Raw genomic sequence first — 19,307 nt, forward strand, 5'->3', positions numbered from 1 at the left:
GCACCTGTGTCTGTGTGGTGTTTGTGTGTGTGTTTGGGGGTGTGTGTGTGTCTAGAACTTGACTTCTCCCTGTCCCTCTGCCCTCCTCCATTGTCTGTCTCCACATGCAGGACCCAGTGCCCTCATTTATAAAAGCAGAGTCGTGTGCTGGGCAAAAGCTCACCTGGGAAGTCGCCTGCCTTGCCATGTCCACCTCCTGGGTACCAACCAGCTTGGCATCCATGGGAATGCTTTCGCCCCAGGGATATTCTGGTTCTGAGGTACCTCTTTCTCTGTCATCTCCCTCAGAAAATGCATGCATGAGCCCGCATCAACTTACACACCACAGTTATTTTTTATCGAATATGCCTTGGTTTTTAAAAGTTTTTATTATATCGCTATATTAATAATAAAGAGAACCAGAGTATCACTCCACATGTAATACTGGGAATGGAACTCAAGACCTTTTTTTTTTTAATTTTATTTATTTTTATTTATTTATTCCCTTTTTGTTGCCCTTGTTGTTTTATTGTTGTAGTTATTATTGTTGTTGTTGGATAGGACAGAGAGAAATGGAGAGAGGAGGGGAAGACAGAGAGGAGGAGAGAAAGATACGACACCTGCAGACCTGCTTCACCGCCTGTGAAGCGACTCCCCTGCAGGTGGGGTTCTTTTTCTTTTTATGCCTGCAGGGTTATTACTGGTGCTCGCGGCGGGCACTGTTAATCCACTGACCATTTTTTCCATTTTTATTGGATAGGACAGAGTGGAGGGAAAGGGAGAAAAATACTTGCAGACCTGCTCGCTGCTTTTAAAGCTTCCCCTCTGCAGATAGGGACTTGAACCGGGATCCTGGTGTGGGTCCTTGCAGTTGGTACTAGGTGTGCTTAACCCAGTGTGCCACTGCCCAGGGAGATAGAGAGGGAAAGAGACAGAAAGATGCCTGTAGCCCTGCTTCATCACTCCTGAAGCTTTCCCCCTGCAGGTGGTGACCAGGAGCTTGAACCTGGATCCTTGCACACTGTAATGTGTGCACTTAACCAGGTGCACCACCACATGGCATCCATAAGACCTTATCTTTTTTATTTATTTATATTATCTTTATTTACTAGATAGAGACAGCCAGAAATCTAGAGGGAACAGGGTGATAGGGCAAGAGATAGAGAGAGAGAGACACCTGCAGCCCCTGCTTCACCACTTGCAAAGCTTGCCCTTGCAGGTGGGGACCAGGGGCTCGAACCTGGGTCCTTGCACATTGTAACATGTACGCTCAGCCAGGTACACCACCACCCCACCCATACCTTATTTTTCACTCTCTCTCTCTCTCTCTTTTTTTTTTTTAATTTTTACTTATAAAAAGGAAACACTAACAAAAACCATAGGATAAAAGAGGTACAACTCCATACAATTCCCACCACCAGAACTCCATATCCCATCCCAAGACCTTATCTCTTAAGGTCTTTTCTCACCTGTACCACCTCTCCTGGGCTGTACACACACCAAAACTAAAGAAATTGCTTCCTTAAAGTCTTCCAGGAGCAGCTCTGGAGGTGGCACAGTGGGTAGAATGCCAGACTTGCATGCATGTGGTCCCAAGTACAATCCCCTGTGAGGCTCTGATTATTTTTTCTTGAGTTTTCTACCAGAGCACTGCTCAGCTCAGACTTAGAGCCAAGTTGGGGATTGAATCTGGGACCTCGGATCCTTGGGTGTGAAACAATTATTTTATTTTACTTTTTGCCTCCAGGGTTATTGCTGGGGCTGGGTGCCTGCACCACGAATCTATTGCTCCTGGAGGCTATTTTTTTCCCTTTTGTTGCCCTTGTTGTTGTGTCATTGTTGTGGTTATTATTATTGTTGTTGTTATTGCCGTCGTTGTTGGATAGGACAGGGAGAAATCGTGAGAGGAGGGAAAGACAGAGGGGGGAGAGAAAGATAGACACCTGTAGACCTGCTTCACTGCTTGTGAAGGGACCCCTTGCAGGTAGGGAGCTGGGGGGCTTGAACTGGGATTCTTGAGCCGGTCCTTGAGCTTTGCGCCATGTGCACTTAACCCACTGCACTACCGCCCGACCCCCATGAAAGAATCATTTACATCGCCATGATGCAATCTCCCTGGTGCTCTCTCTGAATGGATCAATGTGTCTTATTTAAAAGAAGAGGGGGTGGGTGGTGGAGAACCTAGTAGAATGCACACATTATTATGCACAAAGATAGGTTCAAGCTCCCTGGCCCCCACGTGCAGGTAAGGAAGCCTCACAAGTGATGGAGCAGTGCTGCAGGTGTCTCCTTCCCTCTCTGTTTTTCTCTGTCACTATCAAGGAAGAAACAGCTGCTCTGAACTGTAGAGTCATTATGCAGTCACCGAGACCCAGGGACAGGCTTGGTGGCCAAAAGGAAGGAAAGACAGACAGACAGGAAGGTCCCTTCCAGGTCGCGCTCACAGACTACCTCTGTACTGCCATTGCCTACCCAACATACCCATTGTTTAATCAGAGCTGGGGAAATCTGCCTTCTGCCTCCCCACATCATCTCATGTTGGTCATAATAACATGATCAGGAGTCGGGCGGTAGCGCAGCGGGTTAAGTACAGGTGGTGCAAAACGCAAGGACCAGCATAAGGATCCCGGTTCGAGCCCCCAGCTCCCCACCTGTAGGGGGGTCACTTCACAGGCGGTGAAGCAGGTCTGCAGGTGTCTTATCTTTCTGTCCCTCTCTGTCTTCCCTTCCTCTCTCCATTTCTCACTGTCCTATCCCACATGATGACATCAATAACAATGAAAAACAACAAGGGCAACAAACGGGAAAATATTAAAAATAAAAATAGATGATTGTGTGTGTGAATATACAAACACACACAAGTTTGCCTAACCCTTTCTAGGCCTTACAATGCTGATGTTTTGTGGTTCCACTGAGATGGTTCTATTAGCCCTGTGTTTGAAGTGTGCCCAAGGGGTAGGATCCAGCCAGGTTCTATGTCCAAAACTACATGTAGGGAGTTGGGCGGTAGCACAGCGGGTTAAGCACACGTGGTGCAAAGCACAAGGACCAGCGTAAGAACCCTGGTTTGAACCCGCAGCTCCCCACCTGCAGGGGAGTCGCTTCACAGGCGGTGAAGCAGGTCTGCAGGTGTCTATCTTTCTCCCCCCCCCCCCGTCTTCCCCTCCTCTCTCCATTTCTCTCTGTCCTATCCAACAACAATAACTCCAATAAAACAACAAGGGAAACAAAAGGGAATAAATATTTTTAAAAAAAAACCCACATGGAAGGTTCTGTCATACCCTCCCTGTCTTTCTATCTGTCTGAATGAAAATGAGACCTTGGGTGTTGAAATACATCCTCAGGGCCCCAGTTCTGCAAGAGAATAAAAAGATCTCATGCAGCCAATAGTTACCAAACTGGCAGGTCTAGTAGGCCATTCTTTTATTATTATTATTTTATTTTTATTATTGAATAGAGACAGAAAATGAGAGAGGAGGAGGAGATAGAGAGGAAAAGAGCCAGAGAGACACCTGTAGCCCTGTTTCACCACTTGTGAAGCCTTCTCCCTGTAGGTGGGGACCAGGGGCTTGAACCTGTGTCTGTGCACATTGCGACATGTACACTCAACCAGGTGCACGACCAACCGCCCCATCCACCCATTCTCAACTTTGTACATACTTGAAATAACCTGAGAATTTTAAGGAAAATAACTGAGCAGCTCCCACACCCAAAGCAAACTCTCCAGGGGTGAGGCCTGAGTATCAGTTTGATTCTGTGTTTGTTTTTGTTCCCTTGTCTTTGATTCCTCCCCTCGGACTTCATTCCTTACCACCTTTTTTCAGATAGAGAGAGAAAACATGGGTGCTGAGCAGTGGCGCACCAGGTTAAGCACACATAGTATGAAGCACAAAGATCCTGGTTCGAGCCCCCAGCTCCCCACCTGCGGGGGGGGGGGGCACTTAAATGGTGAAGCAGGTCTGCAGGTGTCTCCCTCTCTATCTCCTTCCCACTCAATTTCTCTCTGTACTAGCCAGTAAAGTTTTTTAAAAATTAAATTTTTTCTATTTACCCTTTTGTTGCCCTTATTGTTTATTGTTGTTATTGTTGTTGTTGTTGATGTTGTTGTTGGATAGTACAGGGAGAAATGGAGAGGAGGGGAAGACGGGGAGAGAAAGACAGACACCTGGCGGGAGCAGAGTCAGGCCTGTGTAGGGCTAACTGCAAAGCGGGGAGTCATGGACTAAACTGAAGCCATTATTCCCTACACTGATCACTTAAAGATTTATTGGCTATTGAAAATACACAAGTGGTCCAGGAGGTGGTGCAGCGGATAAAGCATGAGGTCCAGAGTTCAATCCCTGGCAGCACATGTACCAGAGTGATGATGTCTGCTTCTTTCTCTCTGCCTATCTTCCTCATGAATAAATAAATAAAATCTTTTAAAATAAAAAAAAAAAAAAAGAAAATACACAAATATTACCTGAGGACAACGGCGGCGGCAAGCCAGGCCTGTGTATGGCACAGCCCCAGCAGGCTAAGGCCAACTGCAAAGTGGGGAGCCCTAAGACTAAACTGAGGCTATTTTTCCTTACATTGATCATTTAAAGACCTGTTGGCTATATTGGATGTGCACAAATAACACCTGGGGACAATGAAAGGAGATCCCTGGGGGAAGTACATTGTGACAGCAATTATGGCAGCCAGCATGACAAGATTAAAAATGGCCTAGGAGCAGAAGCTGCTGTACCCATTGGGAGACTTTCAGAAAAAGAGCTACCTACCACCACTCTACTTGCACTTTGCGCCGTGTGCACTTAACCTGCTGCACTACCACCCGACTCCCAAAATGAAAAAATTTTAAAAAGGCCTCCAGGAGCAGTGGATTTGTAGTGCCCCAGCTCCAGCAGTAACCCTGGAGTCAAAATAAATAAGAAAACACTGAAAACAGGAGTCAGGTTGTAGCACAGCGGGTTAAGTGTAGGTGGCACAAAGTGGCAATGACCCGCATAAGGATCCCGGTTCAAGCCCCCGACTCCCCACCTGCAGGGAGTTGCTTCACAAGCGGTGAAGCAGGTGTCTTTTATCTTTCTCTCCCCTTGTCTGTCTTCCCCTCCTCTCTCAATTTCTCTGTCCTATCCAACAGTGACATCAATAACTACAACAATAAAACAGCAAGGGCAACAAAAGGGAATAAATAAATATTAATTTTTTTTTTAATTTAAAGGAAACACTGAAACTCCAAAGCATGCCCACCTGCAGGGGAGTCGCTTCACAGGTGGTGAAGCAGGTCTGCAGGTGTCTATGTTTCTCTCCCCCTCTCTGTCTTCCCCTTCTCTCCATTTCTCTCTGTCCTATCCAACAGTGATGATATCAATAACAACAACAATAAGAAAATAAGGGCAACAAAAGGGGAAAATAAATAAATGAAAAATTTTAAGAGTAGCCTCCAGGAGCAGTGAATTTGTGGTGCAGGCACTGAGCCCCAGCAATAACCCTGGAGGAAAAAAACAAAACAACAAAACTCTGAGGGCAAAGCAGTGACTGGTCTGGAAGGCTGGGAGACAATCTAGGACCATTGTGTGGCTCTTCCAGTGCCTCAGTTTCTACATCTGTAAAATGAAATCACATGTACCCATTGCCCGGGTGGAGGAAGTAACTATGACACACACACACACACACAGATACTGAACATGTGATAATTATTATCTTACCTGAACATTGCTCAGCTCTGGCTTATGGTACTGCTGGGGATTGAACCTGGGACCTCAGAGCCTCAGGCATGAAAGTCTTTTGCAGAACTGTTTTATTATTATTATTTATTTATTTATTCATGAGAGAGGAGGAGAAAAAGAACCAGACATCACTCTGGTACATGTGCTGCCGGGGATCAAACTCGGGACCTCATGGTTGAGAATCCAATACTTTATCCACTGCGCCATTTCCCAGAACACTGCAGAAATGTTATGCTGACTCCCCTGCACAATTCTGACCTTCTGATCCTTCATTCTACGTCTTCATTCAATTTCATGAATATATTCCCCAGGGGAATATATTTAGAGAAGCCCAGATCCCCTAGTCCAGGGGTTGAGGGTTCCCATCTGGCTTCACATGTATTTTCAGAGATAATGTTTTATTTATTTATTTTTATTTCCTTAATTTTTTTTTTAATTTTTTTTTATATTTATTTTATTTATTTATTCCCTTTTGTTGCCCTTGTTGTTTTATTGTTGTAGTTATTATTGTTGTTGTCGTTGTTGGATAGGACAGAGAGAAATGGAGAGAGGAGGGGGAAGACAGAGAGAGGGAGAGAAAGATAGACAGACACCTGCAGACCTGCTTCACCGCCTGTGAAGCGACTCCCCTGCAGGTGGGGAGCCGGGGTTCGAACCGGGATCCTTATGCCGGTCCTTGTGCTTTGCGCCACCTGCGCTTAACCCGCTGCGCTACAGCCCGACTCCCTCCTTAATTTTTTTTAATGAAAGAGATACAGAGGTTGCCAGGTGTTGGTACACCTGGTAGAGCGCACTTGTCACCATGCACTAGGACCTGGGTTCAAGGACCTGGTTCCTACTTGTGGGGGGTGAGGGGGGGGACTTCACGAACAGTAGAACAGAACCTCAGTTACATCACTCTCCTCCTCCATCTTTCTGTCTCACTTTATCAAAATGAAATTAAAAAGACAATTTAAGAAAAATAGACACATATAAGAGACCAGAGCACTTTTCTGCTCTGGCTTATGGTGGTGCCAACTCATGAACATGGGACCTCAGAGCCTCAGGCTGGAAAGTCTTCTGCCTTTCCAGCCCAAGGTTTTATTTTTAATAATTTTTTTATTATCATTATGTATTTATTGGATATAGACAGCCAGAAATTGAGATGGAAGAGGGAGATAGGGACTGTGAAAGAGAGACACCTGCAGCACTGCTTCACCACTTGGAAAGCTTCCCCGCTGCAGGTGGCGACCGGGAGCTCGAACCTGGGTCCTTGCACATTGTTAACATGTGTGGCACCACCCAGCCCTTGTATATTGACTTGTTAATGACACACAGAACCAGAGCATCATGCTGGCACATGCAATGCTGGGGCTCAAACTTGGGACCTCATGCTTGAGTGTCCAAGGCTTTGTCCACTGTACCAGCTCCTGGGCTGCCGGAAGTCAAGTTTCATTGGAACATGATGGTGCTCGTTGGCTTCCCGCGAGCCCCACTGTCATGGCTGGAGGATCAGCCCAGGCCAGCTTCTTCAGACAGGCCACCACCCCAAAGCTCCCCCCAGTGCTGTGGAGGCGCACGCATGTCAAAGCAGGTTTCCTCTTGGGTGACCTACTTTGCTGGCCCTGTTGAAGTGATTTATATGTGTATGTGTATTTTCATATCTGGTTTTTATTTCATAGGCCAGAGAGAATTTGAGAGGGGAAGGAGAGAGACAACTTCACACTACCACACGCTGCTTCACCCACTGGGTTGAGCGCGCACATCATTATGCACAAGGACCTGGGTTCAAGTCCCCGACCCCAACCACAGGTGGAAGTTTCACAAGCGGTAAAGCAGTGTTGCAAGTGTGTGTCTCTCTCCCTATCTCCCCCTTCCCCTCTCAATTTCTCTCTGCCTCTATCAAAAAGAGAAAAAAAAAATTGAAAAATGAAAGGGTAAGTTGGTGGGGCCTGTGGGTACTTCTTCAAGTCCAAAGCGGACAGCCCCCCTCCCCCCACACTCTCAGAAGGGTTGCCTCCCTCAGATCAGCACCACCTTCCTGGGAGAAACTGATCCCCGAGTGATCCTCTAACTTGACCCTGTTTCCCTAGGGCTGCTGTGTCCTAATGACCACACCAGGCAAAATCACAAGACAGGCACAGTATGCTCTGAGACTGCCACAAAGGTCACCTGCGATTAAAGGTGACAGCGTCAGCAGCAGTGAGGTCAGGGGGAGTGAACTGAACCAAAGACAAGGTCTAGGACAAACTCACTGCCTGAGACATGTTCTCCAGAAAACCCCACCCCAGCGCTTTGGTCTGTGGCCACAAGACCTCCAAAGAAAGCAAGCGCTTTCCTCAGCTAGGATTTCCCCATCAAAGTCTCCCAAGAACAGCAGGGAGAATGAGACTCCTGGCCGGAAGCTGGACTCTGAAGCACAAGGCTCTGCATTCAATTCCTAGTATCACATGATGGTCTGCTTTTATCTCTCCTCCCATTAATAAATAAATCCTTGGGGGACCAGGCAGTGACGCACCTGGTTAAGAGCACACATTACAGTGCTCCAGGAACCGGGTTCAAGCCCCTGGTCCCCACCTGCAGGGGGAAGAGATTCACAAGTGGTGAAGCAAAGCTGCAGGTGTCACTCTGTCTCTACTCCTCTCTATCATCCCCCGTCCCTCGATTTCTGCCTGTTCTATCCAAATAAATCAATAAAGATAATCAAAAATAAAAAAATTAAATCCTTGGAAACTAAAGCAAGAATGACACTTGCTCATGGAGGCTGATCGAAAGGAAAATGCCAAAGAAAGTCTCAAGTTACAGGCTCATCTTGAAGCTGCCACCCACCTTGGGCCCTTTGGAAGTGTCCCCTAGGCCCTACCATGGGGTCATCCCATCAAGGTCGCCTTGGGAGGGAGCCAGGGGCAGGCCATTCAGGAGACCAGTCGCCAGTCTGAGAGGTACCAGAAAATAGAACCATTTTATTATTCTGTCATTTGCCACTATGGCCTGAGGAGTGGGGGTATGGTTGGAAGGGAAGGGGTTGGGGGTGATGGTGATGGTGTTGGGCCTCAGTTGAAGGGCCTGGAGGCCTCTACTTGGCCTGGACTATCTCCTCCAGCGTCTCCAAGCGCTTCTGTAGCTCCTGCACGGTGGCCTGGAGCTTCCTCATCTCCTCCTCCAGTCGGGACACAGCATTCTAGAGGCCCAGGCTGCGTCAGGCCCAGCTCTGGCCTGCCATCCCTTAGCCCCCCACACCTCCTCAGGCTTGGGCTCTTCCTGCCTGTCAGTTACCACTCGGGAGCACCTGTTTTCTGAGGCTTCACCCCCTCCGTCCCCAAAGGATCCCCAACACTGTGAGTTTAGGGCTCCCCAAATCCCGTACTCCCTCCCCTGGGACAGTGCCCACATTAGCTGCCTCTGCCCAGTGCTACCTTCCCACCCTGACGCCAGGCCCCATGGCCTCTCACCGAGTTGGCAGTGCCACTGGCTTCTTGTGCCGTCTTCCTGCGCCCCGTGTCCAAGCCCCGGTTGACCCTCAGTTCCCGGCTCTTGGAGGGCACATAGCCATCTTTGAGGGAAATCAGAAGGGGCCCCGCGTCCCGACCCCCCAGCCACTCCTCAGCTGTGAGGGCAGCATCAGGGCCGGCCGTGGGTGGGTATAGGTCTTCCTGGAATAGGTCCGACTGCAGACAAGAAGGTCAGAGCTGGTTAGGACCATACCCCAGCCAGGCCCCACCCCTCTGGACTCCCCAGAGGCCCGTGGGAACCTCACCTTCCTGGGCACCGTCATGGCAATGGGCTCACACTTCCGCTCATGCAGCTTGTAGAACCTGTGGACACAAGGAGCTGAGTGCCTCCTAGGCGGTGCCAGGCTAGGGGCGGCCAGCGTGGGGTGGGGGTCAGAGGTCACTCACCTGGCGATCTCACACTTGTTCACCTCCAGGCCACGTTTGGGCATATAGCCCATGCCGCGCTGGGACTCCTTGGAGCTGAACATGGAAAGATAGTGCAGGAACGGGGCCTCCGACGTGATCTCGAAGTAGCGGATGGAGCTGTCTCCCTGCAGAGAGCGGGCAGAGCAAAAGGGGGCAGGGGAGTCTAGGCATCGCCCACATAGGCCGCCCAGGCCCCGCCCCCAGCCCTGCCCCCCGGAGGAGCCACCTTGCCACAGAGGTAGACGATGTTGGTGTCGGGGTCGAAGAAGGGCAGCAGGACACCGCTGCTCGTGTCCAGCTCCTGCAGGGATAGCGGCTCCTCTAGGTGCTTCTACAGACGGGAGGGCAGGAGGTGACCGTGGGTGGAGCCCCCGGGTCAGCGGAGGGGCTCGCTGGCAGACACCCCTCCCCGACTCATGATGGAGTAGCCTACCAGGTATGGGGCCGGGAAGTCTCCGCTGCGCCCCTGCGGGCACTCGCACTCACCGTGTCCCACAGCGCCACCTGCCGCTCGCTCATACGGCTGAAGCCAGTGGTGAGAATCTTTCCATCCGACACGAACACGGCCCGCACAGGCCGGGTCCCCTCATGGGGGCGGTCCTTCTCCTGAGAGAACAGGTTCGGTCAGGCACCCCACCAACACAAACAGCCGCCAGGGTCAGATCCCAGCCAGACCACCAAGGGGTCTGTCTGGTGGGTGGCAGGTAGGAGGGGTCAAGGCTCCAGGGTCAAGGGTCAGGGTGCAAGGCCACTCACAGCCACGATGGTCCCTTTGCGGGGCTCGATGATGCGGACGCGCTTGTCCCGGCAGGAGGTGCAGATGAGGCTGCCATCGCGGCTCCAGTCCACGCTGTAGATGGTGTCAGGGTGCACATCGGAGCCCAGCGTCAGCATGGCAGCCCCGGTGCCCACGTCCCACACCAGGATCACGTTGTCACAGCCTGGACGATGGTCCCAGTGTCAGCAGGCAGGAACCAGCACCACTCCACCCCCCAAATCAGGCTGTGGCCAGCTCCACCCCGGCCCAGCACCTGCACTGAGAAGCACGTTCTGCGCTGTGGGGTGCCAAGCCACGATGCCCACGCGCTTGGTGTGACCCTCCAGGGTGACCACGGGCTCCCGCAGGGGCAGCACCAAGCCCCCATCGTGGATCTCCCACACCTGAAGAGAGGGGCGAGTGAGTGAGCCTGGGGTCCCCAAAGGGCAGACCTGGCCCTGGAGCTCCTTCTGTGCCCCTCCCTCACCTACCATGACTGTGCAGTCCTCTGACCCACTGGCGATGACGTTGTCATTGTGTGGGCACCAGGCAATGTCCAGCACAGGGGCTGTGTGGCCGCACACCGTGGGCACATTCTTGTCCACTCGTCCCGTCTAGAGGGCACAGAGGGGTGGCTGAGAGAGGCCACCCCAACCTCCCAGTACCCCTCCCATGAGACATAGTGAAAAGGCTGTGGGGTCCCTGGAAGGGGGACCCTGTCTTGAGACCCTGCCAGGCTCTGAGGATCAGCACCCCACCTAGCCTCTGTGAGTGAGCCTTCACAGTCACCACAGGTCAAGGGTCAAACCCGAGACAGGTGTGCATGCATGAGTGTGTCTTTGCATAAGGAGAGGGACCCAGAGGCTTGACTGTCCCAAGGCCCCAGACAGGAGTCGAGGTTTGGAAATGGCAGCTTCCGGGGCCAGCCTCAGGGCTTCCTGTGTGCAGAATGGGGCCTCTCTCACCCTGACAACCACTTCCTCTTCTCTGGGCTCCCATCGGCCCTTTTAAGGTAACAATTCAGGGTGCATCGCCCCTTCCTGTCTCAGAGTGTGTTGGGTGGAGGTAGCTGGAGTGGGGGGGGGGGAGAGGGGAGACCGCTTGGAAGCTGGGGGTCAAAGCTTAGCAGAGTGACAGAGAGGTCTGAGCTGGAGCCCCTCTCCCCTAAGCTGAAGGTTCTGCTGGGTCTGCTAGGCCCCACCCAGCCCTCTCTGCACTGCTGATGAGACTCATGACAGGGGACACCTGAACCCCAGTGTGACCCCCAGTGTGACCCCACTGCTGTCACTTCCCCACTGAGCTTGTGGGTGGAGGTGCCAACTCTCAGCCTGGGAAGGCTGGAAGCCAGGCACTTTGGGCGGCCACCCCTGGCCTGGGCCCCAGGAACTCACCTTGCCCAGAGGCAGCACCAGGAAGGCACCTCCCCCACTGGCCTCACAGATCAGGGCCACAAACTTGGGGTTGACGGCACAGAAGCCACTGTCCCAGGTGGTCTGTGACACCCGCACATCCTCATAGCACTGGTCAGCCTTGGCTGGCTGGCCAAACACATGGCGGAATTTGCTGGAACGCACCACCTGCCGGCTCATCCTGGGGACACATGAGGTGACACTTCAGGTCAGCTCTGACCTCACTGTGACCCCCCCATTCCTCCGTTGACACACCTCTGCGTGGCCTCCGAATCTCTGCTGACTCCCCAGCATCCTCTCCAAGCCACCCTGCCCCTCAATCTGTTCCCTAGCCCACAGCAGGGCTCCAGACGCCTCCTCCACCCCCTAGCCCAAGCCGTGGGCTGGCTATTGGCAGGCAGGCAGGCAGAACTGATGGTTCACACTCAGCTTGGGTGCAGGGGTGGGGGGTGCTCCCTGTCTCAGCATCAGCCCTCACACCCTCACACCCACAAAGCTGCCCCCCTCCCCTGGCACCAAGCTGAGCACATGGAATGGTGCCCAGGCTGGCCAGCATGGCTTCCCTGGCAGCAGGTCTCTGAGCCTCCACTTAAGCAGGTGCCCTAAGGTACCCTCTGCATCTCCTGGGTCCCCACAGAAAGAAGAGACCCGCTAGAAGGGCTCCCCCCGGTATGGCTGGGCACAGAGCAAGGAAAATTGGGGGTGGTGGTGGAGGAGCTGTTTCGGCTCCCCAAGCTCCAGGGTCCCTTCCTGCCAGCTCGAGGGCATCCCACCCAGCACCTCCACTCCATCTCCTCAGTTTCATCCACTGCCTCCCCCTTTGGGCCCAGGCCCTTCTCACTGGGGTTTTTGGGGACCCTAACCCACCCTGGGGTGACCTGTTCAGAAAGGCAGGAGCAGGTGCGAGAAGAAGCAGCCTAGATACGGGGGTGGGGGGGAGGGTTCAGTTCCAGGTGAAAAGCCTGGATCTGCAGCCAGGGGAGCCTCCCCCCCAGAACTGAAGATTGGGGGGCAGGAAGCCATCGCCCCACCCTGCTTCCTCCCCCACTGCAGGTACCAGGCCCGGAAACCACTGAAAGGGGAACTTGGTCTTTTCTTGTTTTGCTCTCAACCCTTTCCTGTCTCAGCTGCCCGCTCACCCCACCCTGCCCCCACCCCCACCCCCAAAGGCTCCCATTCTGGGTCTCCCGAGTCCTGACCCCCAGTCACCCCACCTCCATCTTGGTTGCGGTGGCCCCTCTCGGTGGCCCGCCGCCCCTGGGACACGCACAGGGGGCCTCCCACGCGCGCCCCCACCCCGGGGCGCCCCTGCGCGCGGGGTGCCGGCCGGTGCCCCTTCGCCAGCTGCCCTGACAGCCCGCCCGGCCCCGCTGCCCACAGGTGCCCCCGCTGCCCCGTCCCCGCCGGGCTCAGCTCACCTGCCGCCGAGAGAGGAGGGGCCCCCGGTAGAGGAGGGCGCCGAGGAGGAGCGGGAGGAGGAAGGCGCCGGAGGAGCCTGGCCGCCGAGGATGCTCTTGTCAAGACAATGAATGAGGAGCTCGGCGCCCGCCTCCTCCGGGTGGCAGCGCCCCTCGGGGGCGGAGCTGGGCCGGGGAGCCCTGCCCTCCACCAGGCGCCGCCCCGCCCGCAGCCCGGCCGCCCCGGGCGGGCCTGGACCTGGGACGGCGGGGGCGGGGTGTCAGAGTGCAAAGCCCCCTCCTCCCGCCTCCTGCAGCCCACCCCAGTCGCCCGCCACCCTTCCCCGCAGGACCTCCTTCCCACACCCCGTTAGCCGGGAGCGAGGAGGGGTGAAGCCCTGCACCCGCACACCGAGGACCCAGCCCTGCACCTTCCCCGTAGCCCTCCACCCAGCCGCCCCCGCACCCTCTCAGGCTCGGGCTGCAGCAAGGCGGGGCGGGAGGGAGCCCTGAGGGCTGACGCGAGACTCAGTGGAAGCAGCTGTGCACAGACCGCCCCGCATCTGTCTTTCCCCATCCCGCACCCCATCAGCCTCAGTTTCTCCCTCAGCAGCCTCTTCAGGTGCCTCATTTGGGATGTAGCAAGTGCATAATACAAACACACACACATCACCCGCTCGTGGGATTGTTGTTTCCAGAATAGTGGAGCTGGATTCACTTTCGTTATTTGTTTGTTTATTTATTTATATTTATTTTTTCCACGAGAGCACTCACTGTTCAGCTCTGGCTGATGGCGGTGCTGAGGACTGAACCTGGGACCTCAGAGCCTCAGGCTTGAAAGTCCTCTGGACTGGACCTAAAAGGATGGGTCAGAGCAGACAGGCCTGTCTGGAAAGTGTCGTGGAGCCAGAAGGGGGGGGCTCCCATTGAAACCCACTGAGGTGACCCAAGGGAGTGGTTTATTTGTTTTATTTTTTAATGTATATTTATTCTGGATAGATACAGAGAGAATTTGAGAAGGAGCTAGAGAAGGAAAGAGACAGACACTTGCAGACCTGCCTCACTGCTTGTGAAGCTTTCACCCCTGTAGATGGGAACCAGGGGCTTGAACCTGGGTCCTTGCGCATTAGCACCTGCACTCAACCAAGTACGCCACCACTTGTCCCCCACCCCCAAGGGGTTGGTTTAAATCCTCCATCTCTGTAACTGGCCGTGCGATCCTGAAGGAGAGTGAGCCTCTCACCCAGTGTCTCCTCTGCACGTGGCGAAAAACAGCAGGATCCTGCCTTGCTCACAGAATTCTGAGGCTTAGAAATGGCCTTGCAGAGGACCTGAGGCGGTGTCCCCTTTGCAATGACTGTCAGGGCAGGAGAGGGGAAGCTGGGGAGCAGGGATGCTGCTGGTGAATTGTGGGGGTCTCTGTGGTGGGATGGGGGTGAGGAACAGCTCTCTAGTGAACTCAGGAGCTAGGACTGGGCTCCAGGAAATAGCCCAGTGGAAGACTGCAAGACTTGCATGCCTGAAACCACAGGTTTGAGTCCTTAGTGCTGCATATGCCAGAGCTGAGCAGTGCTCTGGTCAGTCTCTCTCATACAGATTAATAAATAATTAAAAATATATACGGGGGCAGGGCGGTATCGCACCCAGCAAAGCGCAGAGACCAGCGTATGGATCTGGTTCGAGTCCCTGGCTCCCCACCTGCAGGGAGATCACTCCACTGGTGGTGAAGCAGGTCTGCAGGTGTCTGTCTTTCTCTCCCCCTCTCTGTCTTCCCCTCCTCTCTCGATTTCTCTCTGTCCTATCCAACAACAATAGCAATGACAATAACAACAACAATAAAAACAACAAGGGCAATAAAATGGAGAAAATGGCCTCCAGGAGCAGTGGATTCATAGTGCAGACACCAAGCCCCAGCGATAACCCTGGAGAGGAATATATATATATATATTTTCAAGTATCCCAGAAGGTGGGTAGAGTGCTGAACTTGTGTGCATGAGGCCCCACATTCAGTTCCCAGCATCACACATGCCAGAATGATGCTCCAGTTCTCTCTCTCACTCAACAAAGAAAATATTTTTTAGTATTTATTTATTTTGAATAGAGGCAGAGAGAAATTGAGAGAGGTGGAGATAGAAATGAAGAGAGAAAGAGAGACACCTACAGCCCTTCTTCACCATTCATGAAACGCCCCCCCCACACACACACACACAGGTGGAGACTAAGGGCTTGAACCATGGTCCTTATGCATTGTAATGTGTGCGCTCATCCAGGTGCACCACCACCCAGGCCCTGATAAATAAAATATTTTAATAAATACAGGCAAGGTGGGAGAGGCTAGAAGGTAGTTTAGTGTATCAATTGTCGCCCTCTCAAGCACAAGGTCCTGATTTCAGCCCCTGGCATTGCTTGTGCCCGTATAATGTTCTGGTTCTCCCTTTCACCACCCCCAATAAATAAATAAACACATTTTTAAATATAGCTCATTTGGGTAGTGTGCTGCTTTGCCTCGCACACCACACAGGTCCAAACCCAGCCCCGTCACTGCACTGGAGGAAGATTTGGTGCTATGGTGTCTTTCTCTTTCTGTTTCTTTATCTGGAAAAAAAAAAAATCAGGCAGCAGTGCTGAAATCTTAGTGAAGAAAAAAAGAAGAAGAAGGAAAAGGAGAGAGGAAGAAGATGGAGGGGCTGATGCCTTCTTGGGTGTGGTATCAAGAGGGTGTTCCTGTGGGTACTGCTGGCCAGCATCTCACTACCCCATCTTCATTTAATTATGTTTATGTGTTGTATTATTATTTGCTTTGACCATTTGCTCTGGTTTATGGTGGTATTAGGGATTGAACCTGGGACTTTGGAACCTCAGGAAGGAAAGTTTCTCTCTCTCTCTCTCTCTATATATATATATATATATGTATATATATATATTTTTTCATAGCCATTATGCTATCTTCCCCACCCTTACCAACTCTTTTAAAAAGTATTATTTGTTTAGGGGTCAGCTGGTGGTGCACCTGGTTCAGTGCACAGGTTACAGTGCACAAGGACCCAGGTTTGAGCTCCCAGTCCCAACTGCAGCGGGAAAGCTTTGCAAGTGGTGAAGCAGTGTTGCAGGTGTCTCTCTGTCTCTCCCTCTCTATCATCCCCTTCCCTCTAGATTTCTGGCTGTCTCTGTCCAATAAATAAATAAATATCATTAAAAATTTTAAATATATATTAAAAAATAAAAATCTATATTAAATTAAAAATATCCATCTATGTGTTAGGATAGAGAGGAATTGAGAAGGAGATGGGAGATAGTAAGAGAAAAAGAAAGGGAGACACCTGCAGCACTGCTTCACCACTCATGAAGCTCCCCTCCCCCGGCCCCCTGCAGGTGGGAACCAGGGACTTGAACCTGAGTCCTTGTGCACTGTAATTTGTGAGATCAACCAGGTGCACTACTGCTCAGTCACTCCACCTCTTCTTTATTGGGGTGATTCTCCTCTGGAGTTATACTTGTGTATAAATGTATCAGACACATTTTATTTTATTTTATTTTGCCACCAGTGTTATTGCTGTAGTCTGATGCTTGCACAACAATTCCACTGTTCCTCTTGTTCTCCCCCACCCCATTTTTCTTTAATTGAGGTTGGTGAGAGAAATCAAGATACAACGAAGGAGAGACACTGCAGCACTGCTCCACCACTCATGAAACTTCCCCCCTACAGGTGGAGACTGGGAACTTGAACCTTGGTCTCCGTTCACGGCAACGTGTGTGCTCTACCGGGTGAGCCAACCTGCTTTGATTGATTCAAGTCAAAGGCAGACTCCTCAAACTAAAGGGCAGGGAGTCGAGCGGTGGCACAGCAGGTTAAGCGCACGTGGTGCAAAGCACAAGGACCGGCGTAAGGATCCCAGTTCGAGCCTCGGCTCCCCATCTGCAGGGGAGTTGCTTCACAGGCGGTGAAGCAGGTCTGCAGTTGTCTGTCTTTCTCTCCCCCTCTCTGTCTTCCCTTCCTCTCTCCATTTCTCTCTGTCCTATCCCATAACAATGACATCAATAACAACAACAATAAAACAAAGGCAACTAAAGGGAATAAATAAATAAATATTTTAAAAAAACAACTAAAGGAAAAAGTCCTTTTTCCTCTAGCGGGTAACAATCTCAGAGGCTGTGAGTCTCTGGTATTTGGAGTAATGGGAATAAACCCTGACAGTGGACAGTGGAGCTCTGTACCACAGGAGGCAGATCATGAAGGAGTTTAACCTGTGTCTCCTGGAGGAACTTTCTGAGATCAGAAGCCCACATGAGTCTCTCCTCTGCAGGAAGTGACTCTGCTCACCTGACCTCCAGGCTTCCTCATATTCTGCTGCTCTGTCTGCCTGAAGGCTTCACCCTGATGTTGACTCAGGAGTCAATCTTGGCCCTGGGTATCAGTGAGCAACCACTCCAGCCGCCATCTTGCTTTCCATGTATGTGTAGACTTCCTGTACCCTCTCACTCCTCTCTGCCTTTTGCCTTGCCTCAGTACTAAGGAAGGTCACACTAGGAGCCACTGGGGTAAAGGTACCTTAATGATGTTACCTCAGAGTTTGACAAGCTCTGATGGAGATTCATTCTACCTCCTAGCAGGGTGGAAGGTTGTGTGACAGGACTGTTTGTATCAGCCACATGGTTGGAAGACAGAACCTTAATTCACAGTTGGTTGGAAATCCTGAATCCTAGCCTCAGAGGAAGGTGGTTTTGTGAAATCTGAATCTGCCACTTTCTCAGGTTTATTAGTACCTGATTCAGTCTGCTTTTCTAGAACCAGCTCTAGCTTCTCAGTTAAATGGCCTTCTCTGACTTGAGCAATTTGACCTTTTGATTAACTAACACTAGGCAGGGAGATTGTAATCAAAATCTCAGGTCAAAGACAGCCTTATTCTCTAGGCTGCCTTCCTCAGCCTTGTGAGATAGGAGGTGGTTAGTATCTTTTTTTTTACCTGATGTGAGGACTCTTCCAGCTCCCTTTCCCCCCCAGCGACAGCTTCTCTGGTACCCTGTAAACAGCCTACAAAGTCACCACGAAAAGCATCTTCCCTGGGCCCAAGACTGAGTACTCCCTCATGAGACACATCTCTTCCCTTTTTCTCAGTGACCTCACCCTCCTATTGAGCCGCCATGTTCTCCACAGAGTCTCTCTTCCCTGCATCCAGAATAAATGCCAGTGCCCTGTGTCTGGGGGGTGGGGGTGGTGGGAGCCTCTCAACTCAGCAACCTCAAACCACTTCCCCAGTGTGCTCACATGCTTCTGTCAGGGTTCTTCAAAGAGCTGTTTACACTCACTGGCTTTTCCCCACTTCCTTATTTCCCACTTACTCTTCCAGCTACAGGAGACAAGCTCCCACTGTCCTCCCATCCCACTGTTCCAGCGTCCCACCGTCCCATGCAGGCCAGCCCTTGCCAAGCTCCTCAGCCACCTCTGGGTCCTCCAGCCAAAGCAGTCTGAGGTGGTGCTCATCTGACTGCTCTCTCCATCTTGGATCTTTGCTTTCTTTGGTGCCTGGGCCCTAGTCCCATTCTGACTTCTGTCTTTGTTCTGCTGCTCATTCTCTCTCTCCCTACCCCACCCCCACCCCTGCAGTCTGTGTCTCCCTTTGCTGTGGAGTGTTTCTGGGTCTTATCACTGCACCTAAACTCCCCATCCTTTCCCATCCACACTGGGCTTCAGCTATGATGGTCGGCCACCCTGGGTCTGTGTCTATGTCAGAAACCTGCCTGGGAGGTTGGGCGGTAGCACAACGGGTTAAGTGCACATGGCGCAAATCACAAGGACCAGGTGAGGATTCCCAGTTAGAGCCCCCGGCTCCCCACCTGCAGGGGAGTCGCCTCACAGGCAGTGAAGCAGGTCTGCAGGTGTCTATCTTTCTCTCCCCCTCTCTGTCTCTCTGTCTTCCCCTCCTCTCTCCATTTCTCTCTGTCCTTTCTAACAACTATGACATCAATAACGACAACACTAATAACTACAGCAACAATGAAAACTAACAAGGGCAACAAAAGGGAAAATAAATTAATTAATTTTAAAAATTAAAAAAAAAAAGAAAAGAAACCCACTACCTTCAGTCCCTGGTTCTGACTGCCAACCACAGAGCTTAAACTGCATGTTCTGTCAGTACCTTGCAGGACAGGAG

General features: G+C 51.8%; 1 protein-coding gene across 1 annotated transcript; it reads right to left on the reverse strand.

The window, feature by feature from the left end:
* Window positions 1-8,615: 8,615 nt before the first annotated feature.
* Window positions 8,616-13,388, reverse strand: CORO1A (coronin 1A). The gene is made up of 11 exons (XM_007534652.3): window positions 13,177-13,388; window positions 11,741-11,939; window positions 10,841-10,963; window positions 10,624-10,753; window positions 10,349-10,533; window positions 10,079-10,198; window positions 9,819-9,923; window positions 9,572-9,717; window positions 9,430-9,487; window positions 9,125-9,340; window positions 8,616-8,853 (listed from the first exon to the last, which is right to left on the reverse strand). The coding sequence occupies exons 2-11, from the start codon at window positions 11,936-11,938 to the stop codon at window positions 8,749-8,751; spliced, it is 1,386 nt and encodes a 461-aa protein (XP_007534714.1). The 5' UTR covers window position 11,939; window positions 13,177-13,388; the 3' UTR covers window positions 8,616-8,748.
* Window positions 13,389-19,307: the final 5,919 nt, after the last annotated feature.

The sequence above is a fragment of the Erinaceus europaeus genome, chromosome 15 (genome assembly GCF_950295315.1).
Source record: "Erinaceus europaeus chromosome 15, mEriEur2.1, whole genome shotgun sequence".
Taxonomy (NCBI): Eukaryota; Metazoa; Chordata; class Mammalia; order Eulipotyphla; family Erinaceidae; genus Erinaceus; species Erinaceus europaeus.